Here is a 23100-nt window from a genome sequence, read left to right as displayed (position 1 = left end):
TCTGCTTTGCAATCCTGAATACTGCTCTCTGACCCTCTTCCAAATCCAAAGCGTTCTCCGAACATTTTCCTACATGCCTCCTGCGCCTTTGCTACCTCTTTCTTTGCAGCCTTCTTGGCTGCCTTATAACTTTCATTCTCTGCCTTTTCTGCCCCCATACCCTTCGCCTTCTGCCACTCCTTGAACTTCTTCCTCTTCTCGTCAATCTTCTTTCCGACTTCATCATCCCACCACCATGTTCCCGAGTGCCTCGGTGGTCCTTTTGTCCATCCACATACCTCACCAACGGCTCCCAACAGACTATCTTTCATTGACATCCAACCACTTTCAAGCTCAACCACATCATCCTCTGCCAATGTCTGCCATACTCAGCCTCTCTTTTAATGCCTCCCTTACTGTCACCTCTTTCAACCTCCACACCTTCATTCTCGGTTGGTACTTCACCCGCCGAGCTCTCCTCGCACCTTTCACCCTTATGTCGCAGAAAACCAAGTGGTGCTGTGAAACAGCCTCCTCCCCCGGGATCACCTTTGTGTACCGGAGGTGCCCCCATATCTCACCTACGCACCAGCAGGCAGTCAACAGTTGTCGTCGACCCACCTGACGTGTATATAACAAGCTTATTATCCTCTTTCTGGAACTGAGTATGACAAACCAACAAATCAGCTCCATCAGCAAATTCCAAAATCCTTTAACCTTCTCCATTTCTCACACCATATCTGTAACCCCCACGAACTCCCTCAAAACCGTCCATACTCCTTCCCACATGTCTATTTAGGTCTCCTCCTACCACAACAACTTCCTCATCTTTCATGTTTTCCATCAGTTTCTCCATTGCACACCAGAGCTTGTCCTTCTCTTCATCATATTGCACACCAATATGTCTGGCAGCCATATTGGATCAAAAAAAAAGAAACGTTCAAAAACAGAAGGGTTGGCTCACACCAAGTTGACTGCGCAGGGTAAGTATTGTAATGAATTTGGGGTAGAGGAATATTGAGATTCAGGTGGATCTGCATAGGTAGGTGTCCGGCTGTCGTGATGGGGAACCTCACCTGTAATAAGTTCTGTGTTTAGCCGTATGTCGGAACAAGTGCGTATCTGTGTCCTCGCAAATTCCCTTGTGTGTCGTTCCCTCTGTGAGCATCCCAGTGTCCGTTATGGCAACGCACTCTTATAGACACTTAGATAGGCCCTTAGCACACACATTAATTAATTCCCCCCTTATTATAAAACTCGTCGAAAGCCAGTTCGGGGCACCGCCAATGCAGCTGCAGCCAGTTACATCACCACAAAGCAACACTCATTGCTCAGGCAGGCTTAGGCCATGCCCACCTTGCGAAGGACTGATTGGAAGGGAGGATCGATGACATCAGAGGAGAAGTGACACCACGAACCGGAGCCGATATTTTGACCCTTCTCGTGCTGGGATCCCATAGCGAGCGGTCGCATTTTGACTGTCAGCGGCGACGTCCCCGTTTGCTCTCTCATGTGCTGGATGTGAAAGCAAGTGGTCGGAGATCGACATTTGCTCCCCACCTCCTCGTCTTCCCTTGGCCTTCTTGCTTTGGCTTCTGCCTTCCCAGACCTTCCTTCCGCCCTCGCCCTGCCCTGCTCGTTTGGTCCCTTCATCTGCGACTCGCTCGCCATGAACGTTGGGTGCATCGGAGGGCCGTGCCGAACCCGAGGAGGACGTTGCACGTCTGCGGAGGCGGTTGCACGCCCGCTCGCTCGCTTCGCGCGGGGACGCGAGGCCTGTCACGCACTGGCGGACCTGGGCCAAGCAGCGCGCGAACGGGGGCGCATCGAGGCCTTTCTTTGCGCCAACCGAAGCCGCATTGGACGACGGACGTTACACATCCAGAGACAGATAAGCTCGCATCCACAAACGCACAAACAACGTTTCTTTTATTTACTGATTTCCCTTCCCTTGTCTTGTATGTGAAGTGAGGTGTGCGGGATCCCGATTTAGGATTCAGCTTTTATTGTCACGTTTCCCTGTCCCAATAGTTATTGAATAAATCCTTGTATTATTTTCCCTTTCTATGCAAAATCCGGTGTTCGTGCGAGTTAAATTGCTTCCAGGCAATTTAATTTTCTCAATTTAATTTTTAATTTAAATTAAAAATTCATTTTCTTGGCAACGGTTGGTCCGATTGACATGAAATTTTACCGAAGGAGCGCCAGTGCCTGTATATTTTTCTGCTGATAATTATGACATCATCAGTCACATGGAACGGACACCATATTGGAAAAACGTTGCACTATATCTCCCAAACCGCTTAATGGAAAAATTTGAAACATGGCTCATTGTCAAGTACACCCCATGGGGAATAAGATATGTTAATGATGATGTCATAGGTGCCTCCATATGACGTCATAATTCGACAAGTACAACGCTTGATCTGATCAGGATGAAAAAAAAAATTCCTCTGCAACTGTTAGTCCGATGGATACAATCTTCACAATGGGAGCACCTTCTCCCATATAATTTTTTTTTTGATAATGATTATGACATCATAGGTCATGTAGTACAGACGCCATCTTGGGAAACAAATGCAAAACTTTGCACCTCCATATCTCCGAAACCTCTACATGGAAAACAAGAAAGAGCAATCAGAGATCGCAGACTCTCACCAGGATGTGTTTTAGTGTTTTTTTAGGCTTTTGTGTCAAACCAAATATGGCGGCCGAAACACGTGTCCGATGACGTCATCATTATTATTTTTTCTCCACCAATTTTTCCCCAGATTACGCTCAGTAAATTTCATATTGATCGGATGAAGTTCTGTACTAGTTACCCTGCGCTCGCAAAGCGAAAAGCGAGGTTAAGCAATCGATGCGTATGTGTGCGGTGTGTGTGCCGTGTGCCGTATTGAATAAATAAAAAAACCCTAAAAAAACAGAAGAGTTAGGCTTGTACCAAGTCCTCCTCAAGACTGCGCAGGTTAGGTATTCCATGAATACCATCTAGTTATATTCGGTGTTGCTTGATGTTGGCAGCAATGCCATGCTTAGGGTGATGGACAGCCGCAATGAGGTTGTGACGATGAATAGGTTAGCGGGTGGTGTGCAACCCATCTTTAATGTGAGTTTCTTGCATTGTAGGGACATGATGCTGCTGTATTGAAAGGTTTTGGAGAGCTCGTGTCACTTCACATGTGACATAAGTTTGATCATCATGATCATCTGATAACTTGAAGGCTTGCATCTAATTCCCGAGTAGTTTGGCCGTGAAAAGGCCTTTTAAGGTATAGCTATCCTGCTGTTTGATGGCATTAGTTTGTGGGTGAGAACACATAACAAGTGGACCTCATTAAGTTTATAATCTCCCACTCACTCGATACATGCAAGAATCTATTGATTCCACCTGTTGTGTTCGTTGTTGTTGATGTTGTCTTTCTTTCTTGTTTAGGTACTTGATGGAGCACCATACGGAAAGGGTATACATACGTCGCCATATTTTACCATCGCCTCTCAATACTCCGGTGAGTCATGGTGTTAAAATTAAATGAAGACATGGCAAATATCCGCTCGTATGTATCGATCACAAACTTGCACAAACCACGCATGCTCTGTTCCCTCCTCTCCTCGAACTGCAAGTATATTTCCACGCCACTCACTATTTTCTTCTAAATGATCCTTGCCAGTTTAAAATAGATAATATTCGTCATTATCATCCCATGCGATTTCTTGCATTTTAATTTTTTATGCCTCCTCCCCCAAAGGTGGCCGGAGGCATTATGTTTTCGGTTTGGCCATCCGTCCGTACGGGCTAAACCTCGTGTTTCTTAGCAACCACATGTCAGATTGAGACAATTTTCAGGGTCGGAACGACACCCGCGCATAATGTTTTTATGATAATTGTGACGTCATAGGTCACGTGCCATGGCAGCGATCTTGGATTAAACACAAATGATGAAAAAATTATTTCTCGGAAACCGCTGAATGGAAAAATTTTCAACTTGGCACATTGTCAACTACTGCCAATGGGGAACCAATGCATGATAATATCGGTGAAGTGGTATACCAGCCATAAATGTTTTAATTGAATGCCTTGTCCTAAAAATCTGAAATTTCATGCACATGATTTCTGACCCATTTGTATTGAAATATTAAATTTATGACATCACGAGTCACATGGTTTGGCAGCCATATTGAAGTGAAGGAAAATATTAAATGATTATATCTCTGAAACCGCTTGCCCTATCAATGCGAAATTTTACAAATGTCATCTAACATCATTGTTGCATATAATTTGAAAATCATGACGTTGTAGGTCACGTGGTTTGGCAGCCATCTTGTACATAAGAAAACGAACCATTTCTGATGAACACGAAACTTCACAAACGTGATCCCTTACCCATACATATGCAGAGTGTGCATTTTCGATGTCGTATGTCACGTGGGTTGGCAGCCATATTAGCTTGAATGCCGAAATAAAATAAATAAATAAAAACCTTTTCCCCAAACCGATTCACTGATCGATGTGAAACCCGTCATGTCTGGTAAAAATGGGATACTTCAAAACGGCTGAAGGGATTTCAACCAAACTTGTTTATTTTTCGGACAGTGAACGAGGGCATCTACCCATTGTCATGGGCAGGGACTACGCGGAGGCATATACAGTCGCATTGCTCTAGTTTATGAACTGCACTTGATATTTAGATGGTAGAGTACAAAGTTGTCAAAATTATTGTGATTACACATCTGCATAAATGAAGTTCTCTTTTCTTTGTCATTCCAGTAGAAATCGATTAATATTCAACAACATTCCTATTTGCTATTTCAGTTCCCAGGGTACATCAGTTGTGCTTCTTTTGTTCAAATGTTGTGTTTCTTCTTTGTGTAGATATCCGAGTTCGTCAACGGAAAGTGAAAATAAAACCCTCCAAGGTAATCTTCAGGAATTTTAGAATGGAAAGTTTAAAGTTCATTTATAAAGTAAGGCTAACCCCGCTCTAGCAGGGAAAATGGCCTTAAAATGCCTGTTGTTGTTGTCTAAAGTAAGCCGGGTTTCATTGTGACTAACCAACGTTCCACATTGTTTTCCTTTCACCCCAGTATAAAAACGATCAATTGTTTATGAAGGGCCAAGAAATCAAATGTGTTGCCTTGTGTGAAGGTAATCTACTTTTATCTCATTTTAATTCCTTATTATCCACGTTTTTTGTGTGTTCCGAAGCCTTTGTGTGAATTATTAATTTAAGCATTCTCTCTCCAACAGTCATCAAGTCACCATCTCTGAAAGAAAATGGGGGTATCTGGGTTATTTCAAACCCTGCCCATATCTGCATCCGCTTTCTATTTGTGTAAGTGCTGGTCCCCACTCTTTCCCCCCTTTTCAGGATCAATCAATGAATAATAGTTTATTGTCACATCAAATCAAATCATCGTAGCCAAAATCTGAATTGTGATTGATTTACAATATAAAATTAAAATCAAGATAATTAAAAAACAAGTACAAAAAGTTTTAATTAAAACAAAAGCCGCGTCGATGTTACACAATGCCTATATGCAGCTTTGCCTATAACGTCGATGTTATAGGCACAGGACATTCCTATTGATTCGATTACTTGATGTTATTTTTGTGCAAAGTGAAAATATATCTCGGCAATTTCCCGTGTGTGGCGACGAATTTTTAATATATCTCGGCATTTTCCCGTCTGTTATTTCAGGCGGTGTATGACTGACCATGCCGCGAGTTAAAAAAAATATATCTCGGCAATTTCCCATGTATGGCGACACGTGAACCAAGCTATGCTCCTCTCTCCACATTATTGTGACGACGTATAAATTAAATATTTCATCGTGACGATTCTCATCAAATGGACGAATTTTTAATATATCTCGGCATTTTCCCATCTGTTATTTCGGGCGGTGTATGACTGACCATGCCGCGATTTAAAAAATATATATCTCTGGACTTGAAGTTACAGGCCTTTGAGAATTCATTTCGTTCTATAAAGGGCAACTTTCATCGGATTTTCTTCCCGTTTTTTTTCAACCGAGTCTAAAACTATGTTAGTGACTGTGAAAAATGAAATGATATATCGAATTTGATTTGAAATAAAACTGTGTGAGAGAGGAAGACACCACGGGCCTACAAAACAGGCCTCAAAGCTATGCGAGTTAATAAAATGGTGGATATTTGTTTATATGAAGGCTCTCCCAGAATGGGTGGAGCTATGGTTCCCAGAATGGGTGGAGCTTTGAGGTTTTGCCTTCTCTGCAAGAACAAGAAGAAGAACAAGAAGAACAACAACAACAGCAGAGGGCACTCTATGAGCAGCGTCTGCGACGCGGCTAAAAAAAATTATTGAAATGAGCGTAATATCTAGAAATAAGTCGAATTAATTAAAAAGTGCTGCTTTTTTTATTATTATTATTATTATTATTATTATTATTATTATTATTACATATACAAGCATGCATAATACAGACTTGGCATTTAATATGGAATATATATTTTTTCTTGACGGGTTTACTTTCTTAACTCAGTATATCAATCTGGTGAGTTTCTTTTACACTTTGGTGATTTATTTGTTAAAAGAACAATGTCACTGATTGTCTGTCGCAGCAAGAAGTCAACAACAGGATTATATCACAGGTGTCGTAGCAAAATGTACGGACAGGTGCATTTGATGATTGGCTTCACAGTCGGGTATACAAGGGTTGCTGCGTTCTGTATTCGTGGAAAGCAACTACTGCACGTCTCCAAAAGTTATTGCCGCTTCCTCTGGAGATGGTCCGTCAACTCGACAATGCTGTTTGTCATGGAGTGGTGGCTTTACGAAATTACGGCATGAAACAGCATGCTATTGCTCGGCAGTATGGCATCACTCAAGGTCAGGTGTCAAAGATCCTGAAACGAAATGCTCAGAGGGGTGTCCCTATGCCAATACCGAGGCCAGGACGTCCCCGCAGAACCACAAGGAGGGATGATCGCCAGCTGCACCGGTTAGTCCGCAATGGCCGTACCAAGTCAGCTAATCGGCTTCGGGCTGAGTGGCAGCAACTGACAAATGTGCCTGTATCCAGAAGGCTAGTCAACCAACGACTGGTTCAAGCAGGCTATCGTGCCAGCCGTCCCCTGAGAAAGCCACGCCTGACCAGACAATACCGCCCGCGCCGATCGCAGTGGGCCAGAGAGCACCGTCAATGGCAGCCAGGACACTGGAATCACGTGATCTTCAGTGACGAGTCGAGATTTCTGGTCTATTGTCAAGATGGCCACGTCCGTGTGCGCAGACAAGTGCATGAAGCCTACAACAAAGATTGTATAGTGCCAAGAGTCCAAGCTGGAGGTGGTGGGGTGACCGTTTGGGCTGCTTTTCATGCAGGGGGCAAAACTGACCTGGTTGTTCTGAATGGAAACCTGAACCAGTTCAAGTACAGGGCCATTCTGGAAGAAACATTGCTTCCATTTGCTCATGCAGCCTTTCGAGGAAACTTTGTCTTCCAAGATGACAATGCGTGGCCTCATCGTGCTCGCGTGATCCAACACTTTCTTGCTGACCGTGGTGCAGAGCATATGGAGTGGCCTGCCATGTCCCCGGATATGAATCCGATAGAGAACTTGTGGGCAGAATTAACGCGTCAAATCGACCACTTGGACCAGCAGCCGACCTCTGTGTGTGAATTGCAGCAGGCTATTGTCACTGCATGGCAAGCGATTCCTGTCCAAACCTTGGCAAATTTCGTGAACAGCATGCCTCAACGTGTACGTACTCTCCTGAATGCTCGTGGGGGTTACACGAAGTACTGAACTGTAATTTTACTGTCCATAATCCCAGTCGTAATTTAACTTTTGTTTTTGTAAAAAAAAAATTTGGCTAAGGTGCAAAATAAAGAGATACTTCTGGAAAACGTACAGAAGTTTAACACAGTACTGTCCATGAATTGAGTTCGATATCAGTTTCCATCACTTTCAAGGATCAATTTATTTGTTTTGAAATGTCAAATGTGGTTTTTGTTTCTTTTAAAGGTCACATTAACAAAATGCAGGATAATTTCAACATAATTCCAATGAACTTTTGGTTCTAAGACATCTTGAAAAGTAAGTTCACCCCCACAAAATAAAATTCCATATTAAATGCCAAGTCTGTATATGAAAAATAAGGATCGTACAATAATATGAGGTTACAATGATTACAATTATAAGTTACAATAATAATCTAAGATGCAGCAAGATGCAAGTTATGAAATGCATCAACCAATATAAAGTTATGTCAACACATAAAAGCCGAAACGCAATATAAAGTACTAGCAGAAGTACCCGGCATTGCTGGGCGGGGGAGGGGAGGGGAACGGGGGGGAGGGGAGAAGAGGGGGGGAGGGGTGAAGAGGGGGAGGGGAGAGGGGTGAAGAGGGGGAGGGAGAGGGGAGAAGAGGGGGAGGGGGAGGGCGAGAGGGGAGAAGATGGGGGAGGGGGGAGGGGAGGGGGGGAGCGGGGGGGGTATGGGAGGAGAGGGGGGGAGGGGGAGGGGAGGAGGGAGGGGAGGGCTGGGAGGGGGGAGGAGGGGGGAGGGGGAGGGGGAAGGGGTAGGGCAGAAAGGAAGGGGTAGGGGGAGGAGCATGGGGGAAAGGGAGGGGGATGGGGAAGGGGAGCGGGAGGGAGGGGGAGGAGGGGAGGGGAGGGATATAGATGGTTACTGGCAACTGATCACATCCACAAATGATGTAATCCACACAATTTATGTACTTTACATAACGTTAATAGGAATACATGGCCGTGTAGATGGGAAATACAGTTTGTTTGAAATAAATCACAAATATCAGATGAAAGTGAAAAAAAACCTATGTGGTGTGAATGGCAATGTTCCTCGCTGAAATGTGAAAAAACTGAATTACGTGCGAATGCATAACTGTGAGATTATGGCGGCAAAGTTGGAACATCACGTGATCGCTCTGAGCGAATCAGCGCGCTGCTCTGCCATTCCGGTCATAATATTCCTCGTTGAAATGCGCTGAGGTAAAAATATGGTTAAAAAATATGAAATAAATTTTTAGGTCGACCATGTTCGTACCAGGCTCAATGGCCATGTTTGTGCCAAATTCTTGGGAAAACCACATTTCCAAGCTGGCCTCCAAAGCCAGTCGCCGACTGGGCATCCTCCGTCATGCGAAGTCCTTCCTCGGCACACCTGAGCTCCTCACCACATACAAGGCTTTCATCCGCAGCTCAATGGAATACTGTTCTCCCCTATGGGCTGGTGCTCCTGCCTCACACCTGGCTCGGCTTCACGCTGTTGAATCCAAAGCTTTCAAAATCATTGGAATCTCCCGCGATGAAGCTATCTCTGAGGGCCTTTCACTCACTCACCGCAGGCAGGTAGGTGGTCTTTCTGTCTTCTACCGACTCCTCTCCGGCCTTGCTCCCCCAGCTCTCTCCGTGCTCTGTCCCCCAAATATTCCTACAGGTCGCACAAGATCTGCCAGCAACCCTCTGATGGTTAAACTGCCGAAATCTCGGCTCTCTGCTCACCTTCACTCTTTCATTCCTCTTTTCTCCCGCCTGTGGAACAAACTCCCACACTCCCTTCAATCCCTCTCCTCCCTCCAGGTCTTTAAAACAGCTGTTCACCACCATCTCTTATCTTCCCCCATCCATAACCTTGATCTTTTCTACCCCCACTAATTCACCCCAGATCCACCTTGTTTGAAATTCCAACTTATTTCCTGGAAATCCTGGCAGTGTCCATATGTTTATACCTCTCCCACCCCCCCCCTTCACATGCCTCCCCCCCTTCACATGCCTCCCCCCTTCACATGCCTCCCCCCAAAGCCCTCTCCCTCCCACAGATCTCTCGATGTCTCCATGTCTCTCGGTCCCTGCTCTCAAATGTTGTGTTTGTGTCCTTCCCCCTCTCTCCCCATCTTGTCTACCGCTCCCGATGTTATTTGTTTTATGTGTCTGTTTGTCTTTCTGTGTGATTAATTTTCGCTCTTTCACGAGCCTCGATCTTGTATACAAAAAAAATAAAAATAAATAAAAAAAAAATATCAAGTTCGTGAGCCTCTCCGTTTAGGAGTCTATCGGTAACATTACACACACACACAAACTGTGTTTTATATATATATAGATTGGAATTAATAATATCAAAATAATGAAGTAGATCATGGACTCGTAATTAGAAAAAAAACCAATCGATTGTGGTGGAGTAGACCCAGAGTGGTGCACAGCAAAAACACCACGAAGTGCAGCGAGGAAAAAAATAATAGCTGCACTAATATTAGTTATAAATAGCTGTACTAACAAACCTCTTCATTAAGTTAAACCGAAGAAGCCATGGAGGCTGCAACATTGACCGTCTCCCTGACATCCAGCCCACAACTCCGGCGATATCCATGGTGTTAGTGCAGAAAAACATGGAGAGGTCCCGTGCACACACAGCAGAGAACACCAAGGTCCTCACGCAGCCCAATCAGTGGGCAGAGGGGCGCAGGAATGTGCAGGTGGTGGGCCTGACGGCGAGCAGATCGAGTCATGACCAGAGGGAGGGAAACCATGGCAGGAACGAACGGGCTGTGCCAATCTGTGATGCCATGGCAGGCCAAAAACGTCACCGACAAAACCAAGGAGAAGCATGCAACGCACAGCCAGGTGTGCAACGCAGAGCCAGGTGTGCAACGCAGAGCCAGGTGTGCAACGCAGAGCCAGGTGTGGAACGCAGAACCAGATGTGTAACACAGAGCCAGGTGTGCAGCCAGATGCCGAAATCCATCAAAATCCAGGACAGTTCCCATCTAGTCAGCAGGCCAAGGAGGGAACGGATGGGTACGAGGGCAAAACGCAGAGCCAAGAATATGGCACCACTCACGACAAGTTTTCAGGCATTCTTGAAAACAAAATGGCGCTTTTGTCCGGTCTGTCCCCATAATTCAGTTTAGCTGCCTGACTCGTGCTGTTTGAATGTGAGTTGGGCCTCGAGTACATCTATTAATTACCTGTTTTTGGACCATGACTACATCGATTAATTATGGAATATTGGAACATACATTTTAGACGCTTAGACCTTTTACATCACGTGACATAATCTGTGATCCTTCCACATCATCAAATTATTGCGAAGCCCACGATATAGAATCTCACTCACCTTTCCACCTAATTGCCACTCATGCCAACATTGTCACCCAAGTGAACATCAAATCAGATGGAAGTGGGAAGGTGAACAGCAGGATGAGAGCAGCGACAAAGAGATACATTGTCGAAAACACAACAACCTCATCTGGGGCTTTTTGAAAATTATATTTGGCCTGAAAATTTGTTCCCATAATTCTTCCTGCACAAAAATGCGATCTCCTCCACATTGCTCTCTGCTGGCACAAACCAGCCTGCCCACAGCCCTTCCGAAACGCTTCCTGTCCACAGCCCTTCCGAAACGCTTCCTGTCCACAGTCTTGATGTGCCACTGCCTTCTCACACCCTCTCGCACCGCTGCCTGCTCACACCACTTCCACACAGTAGCCTGCATGCACTGCATCCACACCTATCTGCCATTGAAGGACAAACGTAATGCTAAGCCGTCACAGATGGAGCTCCAAACCAGAAAGTGATTGTTTTGAAATTCTCAAATGCTTTAACATGCCTCATGTGATGCCTGTGTTATCAAGACCCGTTGCTTTGTTGTCTCAATTATTGGTGTCTTCAGAAAAGAACCTAATTCCACGAATTCCATTACCAGTTGAAAGGTGTGAACACAAGTCAAAGGGGGAAAAAAGTGAAATCTCCACTTGTGATTTGTTATATTAACCCATTGCCTGTCTCCCACGTTCCCACTCCTTCACAGGTATGAAGATAACAACACTCCATATTTCCTCTACACAAAGGAACCCGTGATAAAAAATGCAATTCTGCACAGCATGGCCAGATATATACCTTTGGACGAGCTTGCATCGTGATTGGTCCTCAATGGGAACAATAACGTAAAAGGTAACAGTAGCAGAGAAATGTTGGTTCTGAGAAACCCACCCTCGCTCGTTCACTGTTGGGCGGTCATCTCAAAACCAACATTTCTCTACTACTTGGGGAGGGGGAGGTGATGGGGGGAAGGGAAGGGAGGGGAGAGGAAAGGAGAGAGGGATGGTCTATCACATTATTCACACCAATCCTATATTTTCATTACACTCGATTAGAGAACAAATTCATATGTTTTTGTTCTATTTTTGGGAATAACTGAATTTTCTTATTGCACTCATCACCGTCGAATGTATTGATAAACTAGGAAAGGTACCCGTCAATGACGGCGGGTGCATAAATATCTCGGGGGGGGAGGGGGGCGGGGGGGTGAATATGGAGTGTGTATTGATAGAAATGGGAATTCACTGTAAATATTCAGTGAGCAAATGTCACAATGGGGGCAGCTGGTAACCTCGACAACCTCATTACATTCAATCAGCGAAGATTTCCAATCGGATTGTTGTACCTCTGAAGGACTGCTCAGGAGTGAGATATGATTAAATTTCAGCTGATACACACACACATGTACAACCACACACACACATGTACAACCACACACACACATGTACAACCACACACACACACACACACATTTACACACACACACACACACACACACACACACACACACACACACACACACACACACACACACACGTAAACCCACACACATGCACACACACACAAACACACACACTCATATATACACACACATACATACTTACACACACACACACACACACACACACACTCATATATACACACAGACCACACACATATACATTCACACACACCACACACACATATACATCCACACACAGACATATACACACACATATGTCAGAAACCACCTTTTCTGATCGAAGTAGAGTTCCACCAACAGGCTTGAGAATGACGAGACCTTTATTAAAATAACACTTTATACGGATCCGGAGGAGACAGACATCTACAGCAAGCTACAGCAAGAACATGCCAAGTCAAGCCTTCCTGAAAACACATTGATTCTCATTCATTTATATATGAATACGATTATCAGAAAATCTCCGAGAGAACAAAGCGACTGGCGAGAGTCCCTCCCCGTCATTCCTAGCCCCCACCGTTATCCGCTCTGTCATTCGGGGGAGTGCAGCACGCACCTTATCATTCGGACCAGATGTGATTTCAAAACTCCGACGAGGCAGAAAATATAACTCATTAAAGGGAGGGTGCATTCTTGGCTTCGACAAACCCATAAAGTATATGGGTTTGTTCAAAATGAGTAATTCAGAGCATGTTTATACAGAGTCAAGCGTCGCTGTGATTAATACAAAATATATATGGTTCACGATAGGTTTTATGTCTGCAACCTAAACATTCTGCTAGTGTTACGCAAAATCACGCGCATGTGAGCGTTCTCCTGCCCGCGGCTCGAGGCGCCGTCTGAGAATCATGATAGGGATTTTACGACCGGCCTTATCTAGCCTCGAAAGTGCACACGTATACAATTTGTCCAACACGACTGAAGCGAGCCTTTCCTCATTTTAAATGAAAGCGAAGCAAAAACCTCATTGTAACTCAGGCGTCACTGTCATTAAACAAAACAGTTAATGTTTTTGGCAATTTATCAAAGGATTTATGTCTACGATACAAGCAGCCTACCTAAGGTTCGAATACATTTTATTAACTCATGAAATAACATTATAGAACAGCATTTTATAACATAGCTTACGTGGTAATACGTCAGTCAACCGGCATTTATAATTGAGCATTAAGCAGTAACAAATCTGAGACCTGACATTCCTTCCTCTTGTCTCGTCGAGACAAAGTATCTCAAGAGACAACGTGCCACATCGGGCTTTATTGAAAGACCATCGTGTAATGCGGGTATCTCCCAAGGGCATACCGTGCGCCCATAGCGCCTCGCCCGTGCATTTGGGGAACGTGTCGTGTGGTGCGTGCTTGGAGCCTGAGGGCTCAAAACATGAAAGTTCATTAACGTTTCGGATCCACAACGAAGACGTCTGGTCCAGATGAGGTTCTGCTCCGCCAGAGGGTGCATCACTTCCCCTGCGGAACTGGCTCCCCCCACCCTTTGCAGACGCAGTCCTTGCAGATCTTCGAAGTTAATCAACGGTCATGCCCATGAGGTCCCTCACGTGTTGCTGTTCTGGGGAATACAAAATGTCGTCAGTATCTTGTGTCTCAATTTCCTGGTCAGGGTACAGAGCGTAAAAATCCGAATCCGAATCACTTGAAGCAAAGAGATCCGCAACATGTGGATCAAAGAGATCCGAAACATTTGAAGAAAAGAGAGGGACTTCCTTTATGTCAAAGTCTCCCATGGGCGCCTGGTCGGCTTGCGGGTCTAGGACATCCACGTCGGGTCCCTCAACCGCCAGACCCAGCGTCGCAATCAGATCCATAGTTGGGTCAGAAGGGGGCGTGCAGCTGTCAGCTTGTAATACATAAGAGGCGTTAGCCAGTACACGCAAGGGGTTTATAGCACAAGTATCACAGTCATCACAGACACCGTTACAGGCAGCAGCCAGTTCCCACATGGGATCAACACAAGTATCACAGTCATTACAAAATTCAATGCAATTTTCTGGAGCGCCGGTCACGTCTGCCTTGTTGAAGGACCCGTTCAGGTCGACGGCCTCTGTGGTCAGAACCATAGTCGTTGTCGGCGGCTTCTTCAATTTCCATCCTGTAAAATACTTTCTCATACAGAGGAGGACTAGAGATTTCATTAGTGCCCCCCAAATTACTACCCCGATTATCACAGCCAGTGCGGTCAATAACCACTTCACTATGGTGCCCGTCCATCCCTGGAACCAGTCAGTGAGCCAGCTAAATGTATAAGAATTTTCGCGCGCGATCCGATCGATCGTCAGGGCGTGGCTAGTTTCCCTTAGTCTCACTATTGCGGCTGACACTCCTTCAGATGGATCGGGTATGTAAGTGCAACATTTTCCCTCTATTATTCCGCATACCCCTCCTTTCTCTGCCAAGAGCATGTCCAAAGCCACCCGATTCTGCATCACCATTGTACGCATGTGAATCACCGTATCCAATAGTATGTCATGAGCCGTAGCGGTGTCGTTTGCCACCTTTTCTAGGGCCAAAGCCAATTTATCTATCCGGAAACTATCCATGACTGTGCCCGCTCCTGGGAAGAAGAAACCAAACACCTTTTCCCATAGGCTCCCGTGTAGTTTAGTGGTTCCATCTTCGTTCATGACTGACCTCTTATAACGCCTGTCCAAGGACTTTGGGTCTAGCTCATCCAGTATCTCAACGTCAGGAAGGACTGAACCCAGATAACATGTGCCCCCCCAATTATTTGGTAAATAGGGGTAAGCCTTGTCGCCGCATATAAACATTGTCCCATGGGGTGGGACCAGGTGGGTGGATAAGCACTGGGTTCCCCTTACCACCCCATTAATCCTACTAACCCCCCTAGAGAATGTTATAGCCGTTATGTTGTGGTTGTGTTTATCTTGCAGTACTATTCGTAGTGTAATCCCCGAGCTCCCTTGTCCCAGCTTCCCGGGGAGAGTGTAGGCGCATTCTGATTCTCCCATACGCAAGTGGCCGGAACCCTGGAGGCAGACCGTCCCTTTCTGTGGTTTGACCCAGACGGGGGCAGGCCTCTCGGCCACATGGGCAATCATTGACGGGCGATAATTAAATTGTCGATTGCAACTCTTGCCGTTGTCAACCCCTTCTCTTTCCAGCGTGGTGACTAAACATGGGGAATCGATAGGTTGTGAGCAGAGGTCATTGAGGGACAGAGGTAGCACTATCATGTGTATTCCTGTGGTGCCTGCTTGGGGAAAGTGCATGCACGACCAGCAGTGTGTCCTATTTTGAATTGTTGCCACCTCCCTGGCCACTTTCCAATATGTGTTTTCCCCCTTCTTTGGGGCCTTATTCTGGGGGTGTGGCGTGAGTATGTATTCGATGCATGGTGTGTATTTAGTTTCGCCCCTGGCCGCGCCAGGGGTCCAGACGCTGCACCGGACCTGCATGGTCATGTCTTTCCCTAGGCGTGTGCGTGTTTGTAGCTTAAAATCAGGGGTTCCCCATTGGTATCCTGGTTGGGCCAAGGTCTTAATTCTAGCTTGCCCGTCTTCCCGGAACTCTCGTTGCTTTTGTAGTACCATGCCAATGCGTCCAGGCCCTGCCGACAGTGCTAGCCAATTTATGTTCACCCAATTTGTGTGCAGGGCTTTCTGTTCGAAACATGGTAGTGATACTCTTTGTCCCCATGTTACGGTGAGGTGTCGGGTTTCGTTTTCGCATCTATTGGAATCGGAGTTTCCCCTAGCTGCTGTCGCTATCAATAGTATTGTACCTATGATTAGGCCCATCCTTACTGTGGTTGCTGTGGTGTAGTGTCTGGTGCTTGTATGGCCAACTTACAGTGCGTGGCGTGGATCCACGAAGTCTTGCCCTCGCAAAAGACTGCCGTTGGTGTAGTCAGCAACACCTGGACTGGTCCCTTCCACCTTGATTCCAAGGCGTTCTTGCAGGTGAAGTGCTCCACGAACACCTGGTCTTTTTCCTCTGGTGGAACACCTGGTCCACAAGTCTCCTGGGAGCGCCTGGTCTACAGGTCTCCAATTCATAGATTCAATTCATTCAATTCATAGTTTCATAGAACACCTTTTCTCCAATTTCCTAATCCACTTTTTTCAAGTGGATCCAATTTTATCCAATATTCAATTTTTAAATTCAATCCCATTTAATCCAGTCCAATTCAAATTAAATTCAATCCTTCTCTCAGCATCCCATTACCTGTTTCCAACATCAATAAAAATAAAATTATAAAATTAATAAAAAATCAATCATCTCAACTCTCAAATCGAATCAAAAAATAAAAATAAACGAAAATTACTTCAGCGAGAGTTTCAACTAGAATTAACACAAACAAACCACCATTAACCTCCATTAACACAAACAAACCACCATTAACCTCCATTAACCTCCCCCTATTATTTATTTATTTTCACGAATAAACAAATAATAGAAATAACCTGGTCTACTTCCAATTTCAATTCTGGTCAGTTCTGGTGTCTGGTCACACACAATGTTTTCCTCACCCACTGTGATTCGCTCAAAATAGATTCTCACTGTTATATCTGAAATTCGTCTCATGAAAACACATCCCAGAGTCTAGTGTAACAGCCAGACAAACACATAGACACGCTGAAGACCCCAGGGTACCCATCAAACTAGCTTGTCCCCAGATCAACAACACAGCGAAACATGTAATTTTACTAAAATAATCACTTACTCATAACTAGCTGGATAACTAGCATAACTAGCTCAACACCTGGAACTCATAACTAATACTCATACCACTAATTACTCATAATAACTCATAATTACTTCTGTAATTACTCATGCCAATACTTACTCAAAATAATGTAATATCCCAATCTTCACCCCTTATGCAAATCGAAGCACCCCGGACAACCCACAACCAATATCAACCACTGTAGCCGCCTTCCCCTCCAGGCAGCCACACACAGCCACATACATCTCCACCCACGTCACACAAGACAACAGCCAACGAGTGTGTCCACCACACAGAAACCTTTGGCAATGCAACAACCGAACTCCCAGACAACCAACAACAAAACCCAATCCATCTCCATGGCTCATCAAGCAGTTCCAACTTAATCCAGCTTCACATACCGATTTCCCCAAAAACTCGTGAAACTTCACCCCCATTCTGGAAAAACCCTGGACTAAACCCTGACACCCTAAATAACTTCAGACCCATCTCCAATCTACCCTTTCTGTCAAAAGTTTTGGAACGTGCTGTGGCCACTCAACTCAAACATCACCACTCTGCCAATAACCTGTATGAAACATCCCAATCCGGATTCTGCTCCAGCCACAGTACTGAAACTGCTCTCCTCAAAATCACCAGCGACCTTTTCTCTCCTCTGATGCCGGCAACCTCAACATTTTCATTCTCCTCACCTCAACGCCTCCTTTGACATCATCAATCACACCATCCTCCTCACCCTGTTTAGACCAGCTTGTGCCTATTAAACCCAAATCAGTTCACTCCCAAGCTTCACATGGACCACCTACTACTCTCAAATTATCCACTCTGGCTCCGGAATCCCAAAAGCACTCTTCTCTACAATAAACAAACTAAATAAACAAATAAATAAACAAACTTTACAACGTGAACAAACTCCTCAGCGCCCTGGATACCGCCACCTGTCATTCAGAGTAGACAACAGCATCTCCTTTCTGGCTTTCAGCATCTCCTTTCTCCTTTCTGGCATCCAAATAAAATTCTGGCTTCAAATCAACTTCCTCGAACTTAACTATGATAAATCTAAATTAATCTTCGTTTGCCCCAAACCCACTCACCAAATTCACCCATAACTTTGCCCCCAACATCGATGGTCATTTGAACACAAATTGAACAAAATTAATCGAACAAAACACTTCCATTAACTCGACATTCTTTTCACAGCACCAAGTTCACTTGAACATCTTTTCCTGGATACTCCCTCTTATCCAACTTTCAATAAACTGGAAAATGCTTCGCCATGGAATAGTCCACCACTCATGTAAATAATCATAAGAGTTCTGCGAAACATCTCCATCTTTAAAACTTAGCCAACCAAATTTAAACCACATGTTTTCCCCCCAAAAAACAAGTCACATTCTTTGTATATTGCCAACATTGTTCATCGTTTAAGTATCATCCAGAACTAAATTTTTATAAACCATCAACTTGTAGATGCATTTATTTATATCCCATTAACCCAAGAACTCTCAATTGCTTGGTTATATTTTAGTAATGTCATATATCCATATTTCTTTTCCAAAATGTTCCTGATATACACATTAATCCCATCTGTCTTTGTTTCCAGATCAACTCAAATCAGGAAATCAACACAAATCCTTATTACCTCCAATCAATTCAAAATTAAATCAACAATTCAAAACCAGATCGGATCAGCGATCAGAAATCACTTTTCCAATCAACAATTCATTCAAAGACCAAGCTTAAAAACACAACTCTCATCTTACTGTGACAAGTAAGCAACCAACCTACTTCACACTAAAACAAATAACTTTTCATCACCCCTTTCTTCTCCACCGCCTCTTACACTTAAACAGATCATAATTACTCACTCATACACTGTTGCCCATCACCCAGTTGCCCCAGACCCAAACACAGGTTTGAAATCCCAGTAGGTTGTTCTTCAATCCCAACCATCATGTGATCCCAACATCTCTCCATTTATTTCGTTCCTCATGGGGTTGGTGTTTTATGGCCTTTACCTCTTACCCAATCACACTGCACATTATTCCCCGTCCTTGATGGATAATTTTACATCCAGATGGGCACAGCATCCCATTTTTGGCGACCCAGCCCTAAAACAAGCCCCTGGACTCCTTGCAGGCTGGACCAAAACCCCCGGACGAAGTTGCATCCCAGTACTGACTCTGCTGCCTTCTTGCAAACGACTTCAACTCCATGAATTTTACATGTTTCGTGAACGGAACAAAGCACTCTGTAATCGTCAGATTGAAACTGCCCCAAACCCGTCCATATAAACTCCATTGTTGTCCTGTCCATCTCTCTGTGTTACATTTACATTTTGTGACTCACAGCTCCTGCCTCCATGGAACAATGACGCCTGAGCACTCAATTAGCCCTCCCAGTACCAAAGACTTACAATCAGACCGACAGACAAACAAATAACAGAGGCCTGTCGCCAGCCCCAGCACAGGACATCACCTTTCCGGGCAGGTACAATATAATCCACAGCATCGAAATGCCAATTTCTATCCGGAGCCTCGCAAAGCCAAAATCCATGCATGCGTGCTCCATCATGCAACCCGATCTGTACTCGGTGCGCCCGGCGCCCCCTATAATCAGTGAGTTATAATAACCACAATATCTCTGGCACCCAACTCGTGATACCACAATTTAATCCACGTTACTTGCATCTCTTCATCCTCACAAATGTCCTCCATTTAACGTGACTCAAATCCATCTTCTCCAGATTTAAGTCCTATATATCCTGTCGTTAAAGCAACACCCTGTAGACTCTCTTAAGAGGAAGGGCTGACTCCGCCTGTCGTTCTTCCAAGGTTAGTGAATTACCTCTGACCTTTCCCTTGCATATCTCGAACAAAGGTCAACTAAACTTTAAAAGGTCAAACTTCGAATTGGTCAACACAAATGCATCGATGCATCTTCCAGCCGCCACTCCGCACTGTACCTTACTGTATGAACAAGACTTCCTGTTGGAACTTGGCTCCGGAAATTAATTACTCTGTCTTGAAATCGTTTATTTTAGCCATCTTAAATAAATCCATCCATCTATCCATCTTATAAATCCATCTTAAATAAAAATCCATCTTATAAGTAACGTATTCGTCCTGTGACATTGCCTGGCATATATGTCGCAGCCGGCCACTATTCCGACATGGCTCGTCTGACATGAACGTCCGACATCCAGCAAAGTCGAAATGACCCACAATGCATTTGGGCACACATCCTCCTCTGAGAGTGGGCGAGTTATCGCCAGCACTCTGAGCAAATCTCATACAGCACACCCGTGACTCGCGGCTCGCTCGGCTCCTGTCTGAACACCCAATATCCCTCTACCCAAACTTCCACGGAGCCGCACGGCGGAAACACAGGTTTGTACCACACTTTAGTTAAACGACCATTGCCAGGATTCTCGGATAGACGTTAAAATGGACATTCCCGGCCTGAATTTCCCCCAAGTCGAGCAGATCGCTTACAAAGTTTCACACCGAAACCCTCTGCTTTGCACATGACACACAGACAAACACATTGGCCAGACACACACGTCAATTAACATCCCAATATACATTCATTCCTCATTCATATACGAGTGAGTCTCCCATTCTTCGCGCGAAACTCAGATCGACTCAAATCATGCCTTTCTCCAGCCACTCCCAAACAATCTTTGCTCATTCATGTTACGTCTCTCATTCAAGGAAAAGGATTTTTGGGACGGGTTGGACGGGGGTTGGTTGAGGTGAAAGAAAAAAAAAAAGGGAAGGCAGGGCGGGGTGTTGGGGTGTTGCCTAGAGCCCTGGGACTGAGCTCAGGTCTTGGGGGGGTGGGGGGTCTTGGTCTGGTATCTGGTCCAGCGGCATCACTCGCTGATTTACTTGTTTAACTACCTCCTTAATTGTTTTGTCCTGAACTTTGCTTCCTGAACTTGCTTCCTTTGGCTCTGAAGCTTCAAATTCCTACAATGCAGCTCCTGCTTCAATTTTCAATATTTCAAAACCTAACCTGTCCTTCTCACCCTGTGGCCACCTGGCCCATTTCCTGTGAGCTTATTTATTTTCTCTTGTCCACCAGATCCTGGCCTGCTTTATCTGGACCTCTTGTCTAGAACTTAGTCTAGAGCTTCCTGGCTTGACCTCGTAGTTGTCACTACCTTCTTGTCAAACCTACCTGGTACCTACGCATTTCACCCTTCCTGGCCATGTCCCTTTGGCCGTCTAAGTTTAGCCACAGCCCTTCGTTCCCTGGCATGCAATGGCATACCCCATCTTGTCTCTGGGCTGTTCCTTCCTGGAAAGTTCTCGGCCTACTCAACCTTTACGGCTGTCCGACCTCACTTTCCCCCTCGTCCTTGTTAATTATTACGTTACCCTTAAATAATATCCAGCGCAAATATTGTAACGTTACTCTTAAATAATATCCAGGTGATTTCAACAAAGACACGTCATTCTGTGGCCTGAAATGAGCCTCTACTTACAATTTCTGTTCGGAGAGCAGGCAGAGCAGAAGGCAGAAAGGAACGGGCTGAACCCGCTCCAGGAAGGAAGGTACGACGTGCCGGCGTCCCGGCGTTCGGACAGCCTTCCTTCTGTCGCTCGGGGTCCGCTCTCTCTGTCCTCTGTCTGCTGCAATCCGAGTCATGGCACCAAATGTCAGAAACCACCTTTTCTGATCGAAGTAGAGTTCCACCAACAGGCTTGAGAATGACGAGACCTTTATTAAAATAACACTTTATACGGATCCGGAGGAGACAGACATCTACAGCAAGCTACAGCAAGAACATGCCAAGTCAAGCCTTCCTGAAAACACATTGATTCTCATTCATTTATATATGAATACGATTATCAGAAAATCTCCGAGAGAACAAAGCGACTGGCGAGAGTCCCTCCCCGTCATTCCTAGCCCCCACCGTTATCCGCTCTGTCATTCGGGGGAGTGCAGCACGCACCTTATCATTCGGACCAGATGTGATTTCAAAACTCCGACGAGGCAGAAAATATAACTCATTAAAGGGAGGGTGCATTCTTGGCTTCGACAAACCCATAAAGTATATGGGTTTGTTCAAAATGAGTAATTCAGAGCATGTTTATACAGAGTCAAGCGTCGCTGTGATTAATACAAAATATATATGGTTCACGATAGGTTTTATGTCTGCAACCTAAACATTCTGCTAGTGTTACGCAAAATCACGCGCATGTGAGCGTTCTCCTGCCCGCGGCTCGAGGCGCCGTCTGAGAATCATGATAGGGATTTTACGACCGGCCTTATCTAGCCTCGAAAGTGCACACGTATACAATTTGTCCAACACGACTGAAGCGAGCCTTTCCTCATTTTAAATGAAAGCGAAGCAAAAACCTCATTGTAACTCAGGCGTCACTGTCATTAAACAAAACAGTTAATGTTTTTGGCAATTTATCAAAGGATTTATGTCTACGATACAAGCAGCCTACCTAAGGTTCGAATACATTTTATTAACTCATGAAATAACATTATAGAACAGCATTTTATAACATAGCTTACGTGGTAATACGTCAGTCAACCGGCATTTATAATTGAGCATTAAGCAGTAACAAATCTGAGACCTGACACATACACACACACATCTTCACACACACACACACACACATACACACACACACATATATATAAACACACATACACACACACACACGTACACCCACACACATATACGCACACACACACGCACACACACACATATATTTACACACACACATGTAAACCCACACACATGCGCACACACTCATATATACACACACATACATACACAGGCACACACACACACACGTACACCCACACACACACACACACACACACACACACACAC

At 44.9% G+C, this 23100-nt stretch overlaps 1 protein-coding gene and 1 long non-coding RNA gene across 2 annotated transcripts in view; one reads left to right on the top strand and one right to left on the bottom strand.

The window, feature by feature from the left end:
* The window catches only part of LOC137436337 (protein mono-ADP-ribosyltransferase PARP6-like), a 110707-nt gene extending 98674 nt beyond the window's left edge, over nucleotides 1–12033 (top strand). Inside the window, exons 19-23 of the mRNA XM_078783324.1 lie at nucleotides 3416–3488; nucleotides 4853–4896; nucleotides 5065–5125; nucleotides 5228–5312; nucleotides 11793–12033. Coding sequence (XP_078639450.1) covers nucleotides 3416–3488; nucleotides 4853–4896; nucleotides 5065–5125; nucleotides 5228–5312; nucleotides 11793–11904 — 375 coding nt within the window. The 3' untranslated portion in view covers nucleotides 11905–12033. The remainder of the gene's footprint in view (nucleotides 1–3415; nucleotides 3489–4852; nucleotides 4897–5064; nucleotides 5126–5227; nucleotides 5313–11792) is intronic.
* Nucleotides 12034–14416: 2383 nt separating this feature from the next.
* Nucleotides 14417–22255, bottom strand: LOC144893282 (uncharacterized). Its single transcript, XR_013624313.1, has 2 exons — nucleotides 21733–22255; nucleotides 14417–16538 (listed from the first exon to the last, which is right to left on the bottom strand). It is a non-coding gene; the product is annotated as an uncharacterized LOC144893282 (long non-coding RNA).
* Between the last annotated feature and the right edge of the window lie 845 nt (nucleotides 22256–23100).

This window comes from Myxine glutinosa, chromosome 8 (assembly GCF_964187855.1).
Source record: "Myxine glutinosa chromosome 8, kmMyxGlut1.1, whole genome shotgun sequence".
Lineage (NCBI taxonomy): Eukaryota > Metazoa > Chordata > Myxini > Myxiniformes > Myxinidae > Myxine > Myxine glutinosa.
Note: the sequence above shows the minus strand (reverse complement) of the source record. Positions and strands in the feature narration are given on the sequence as shown.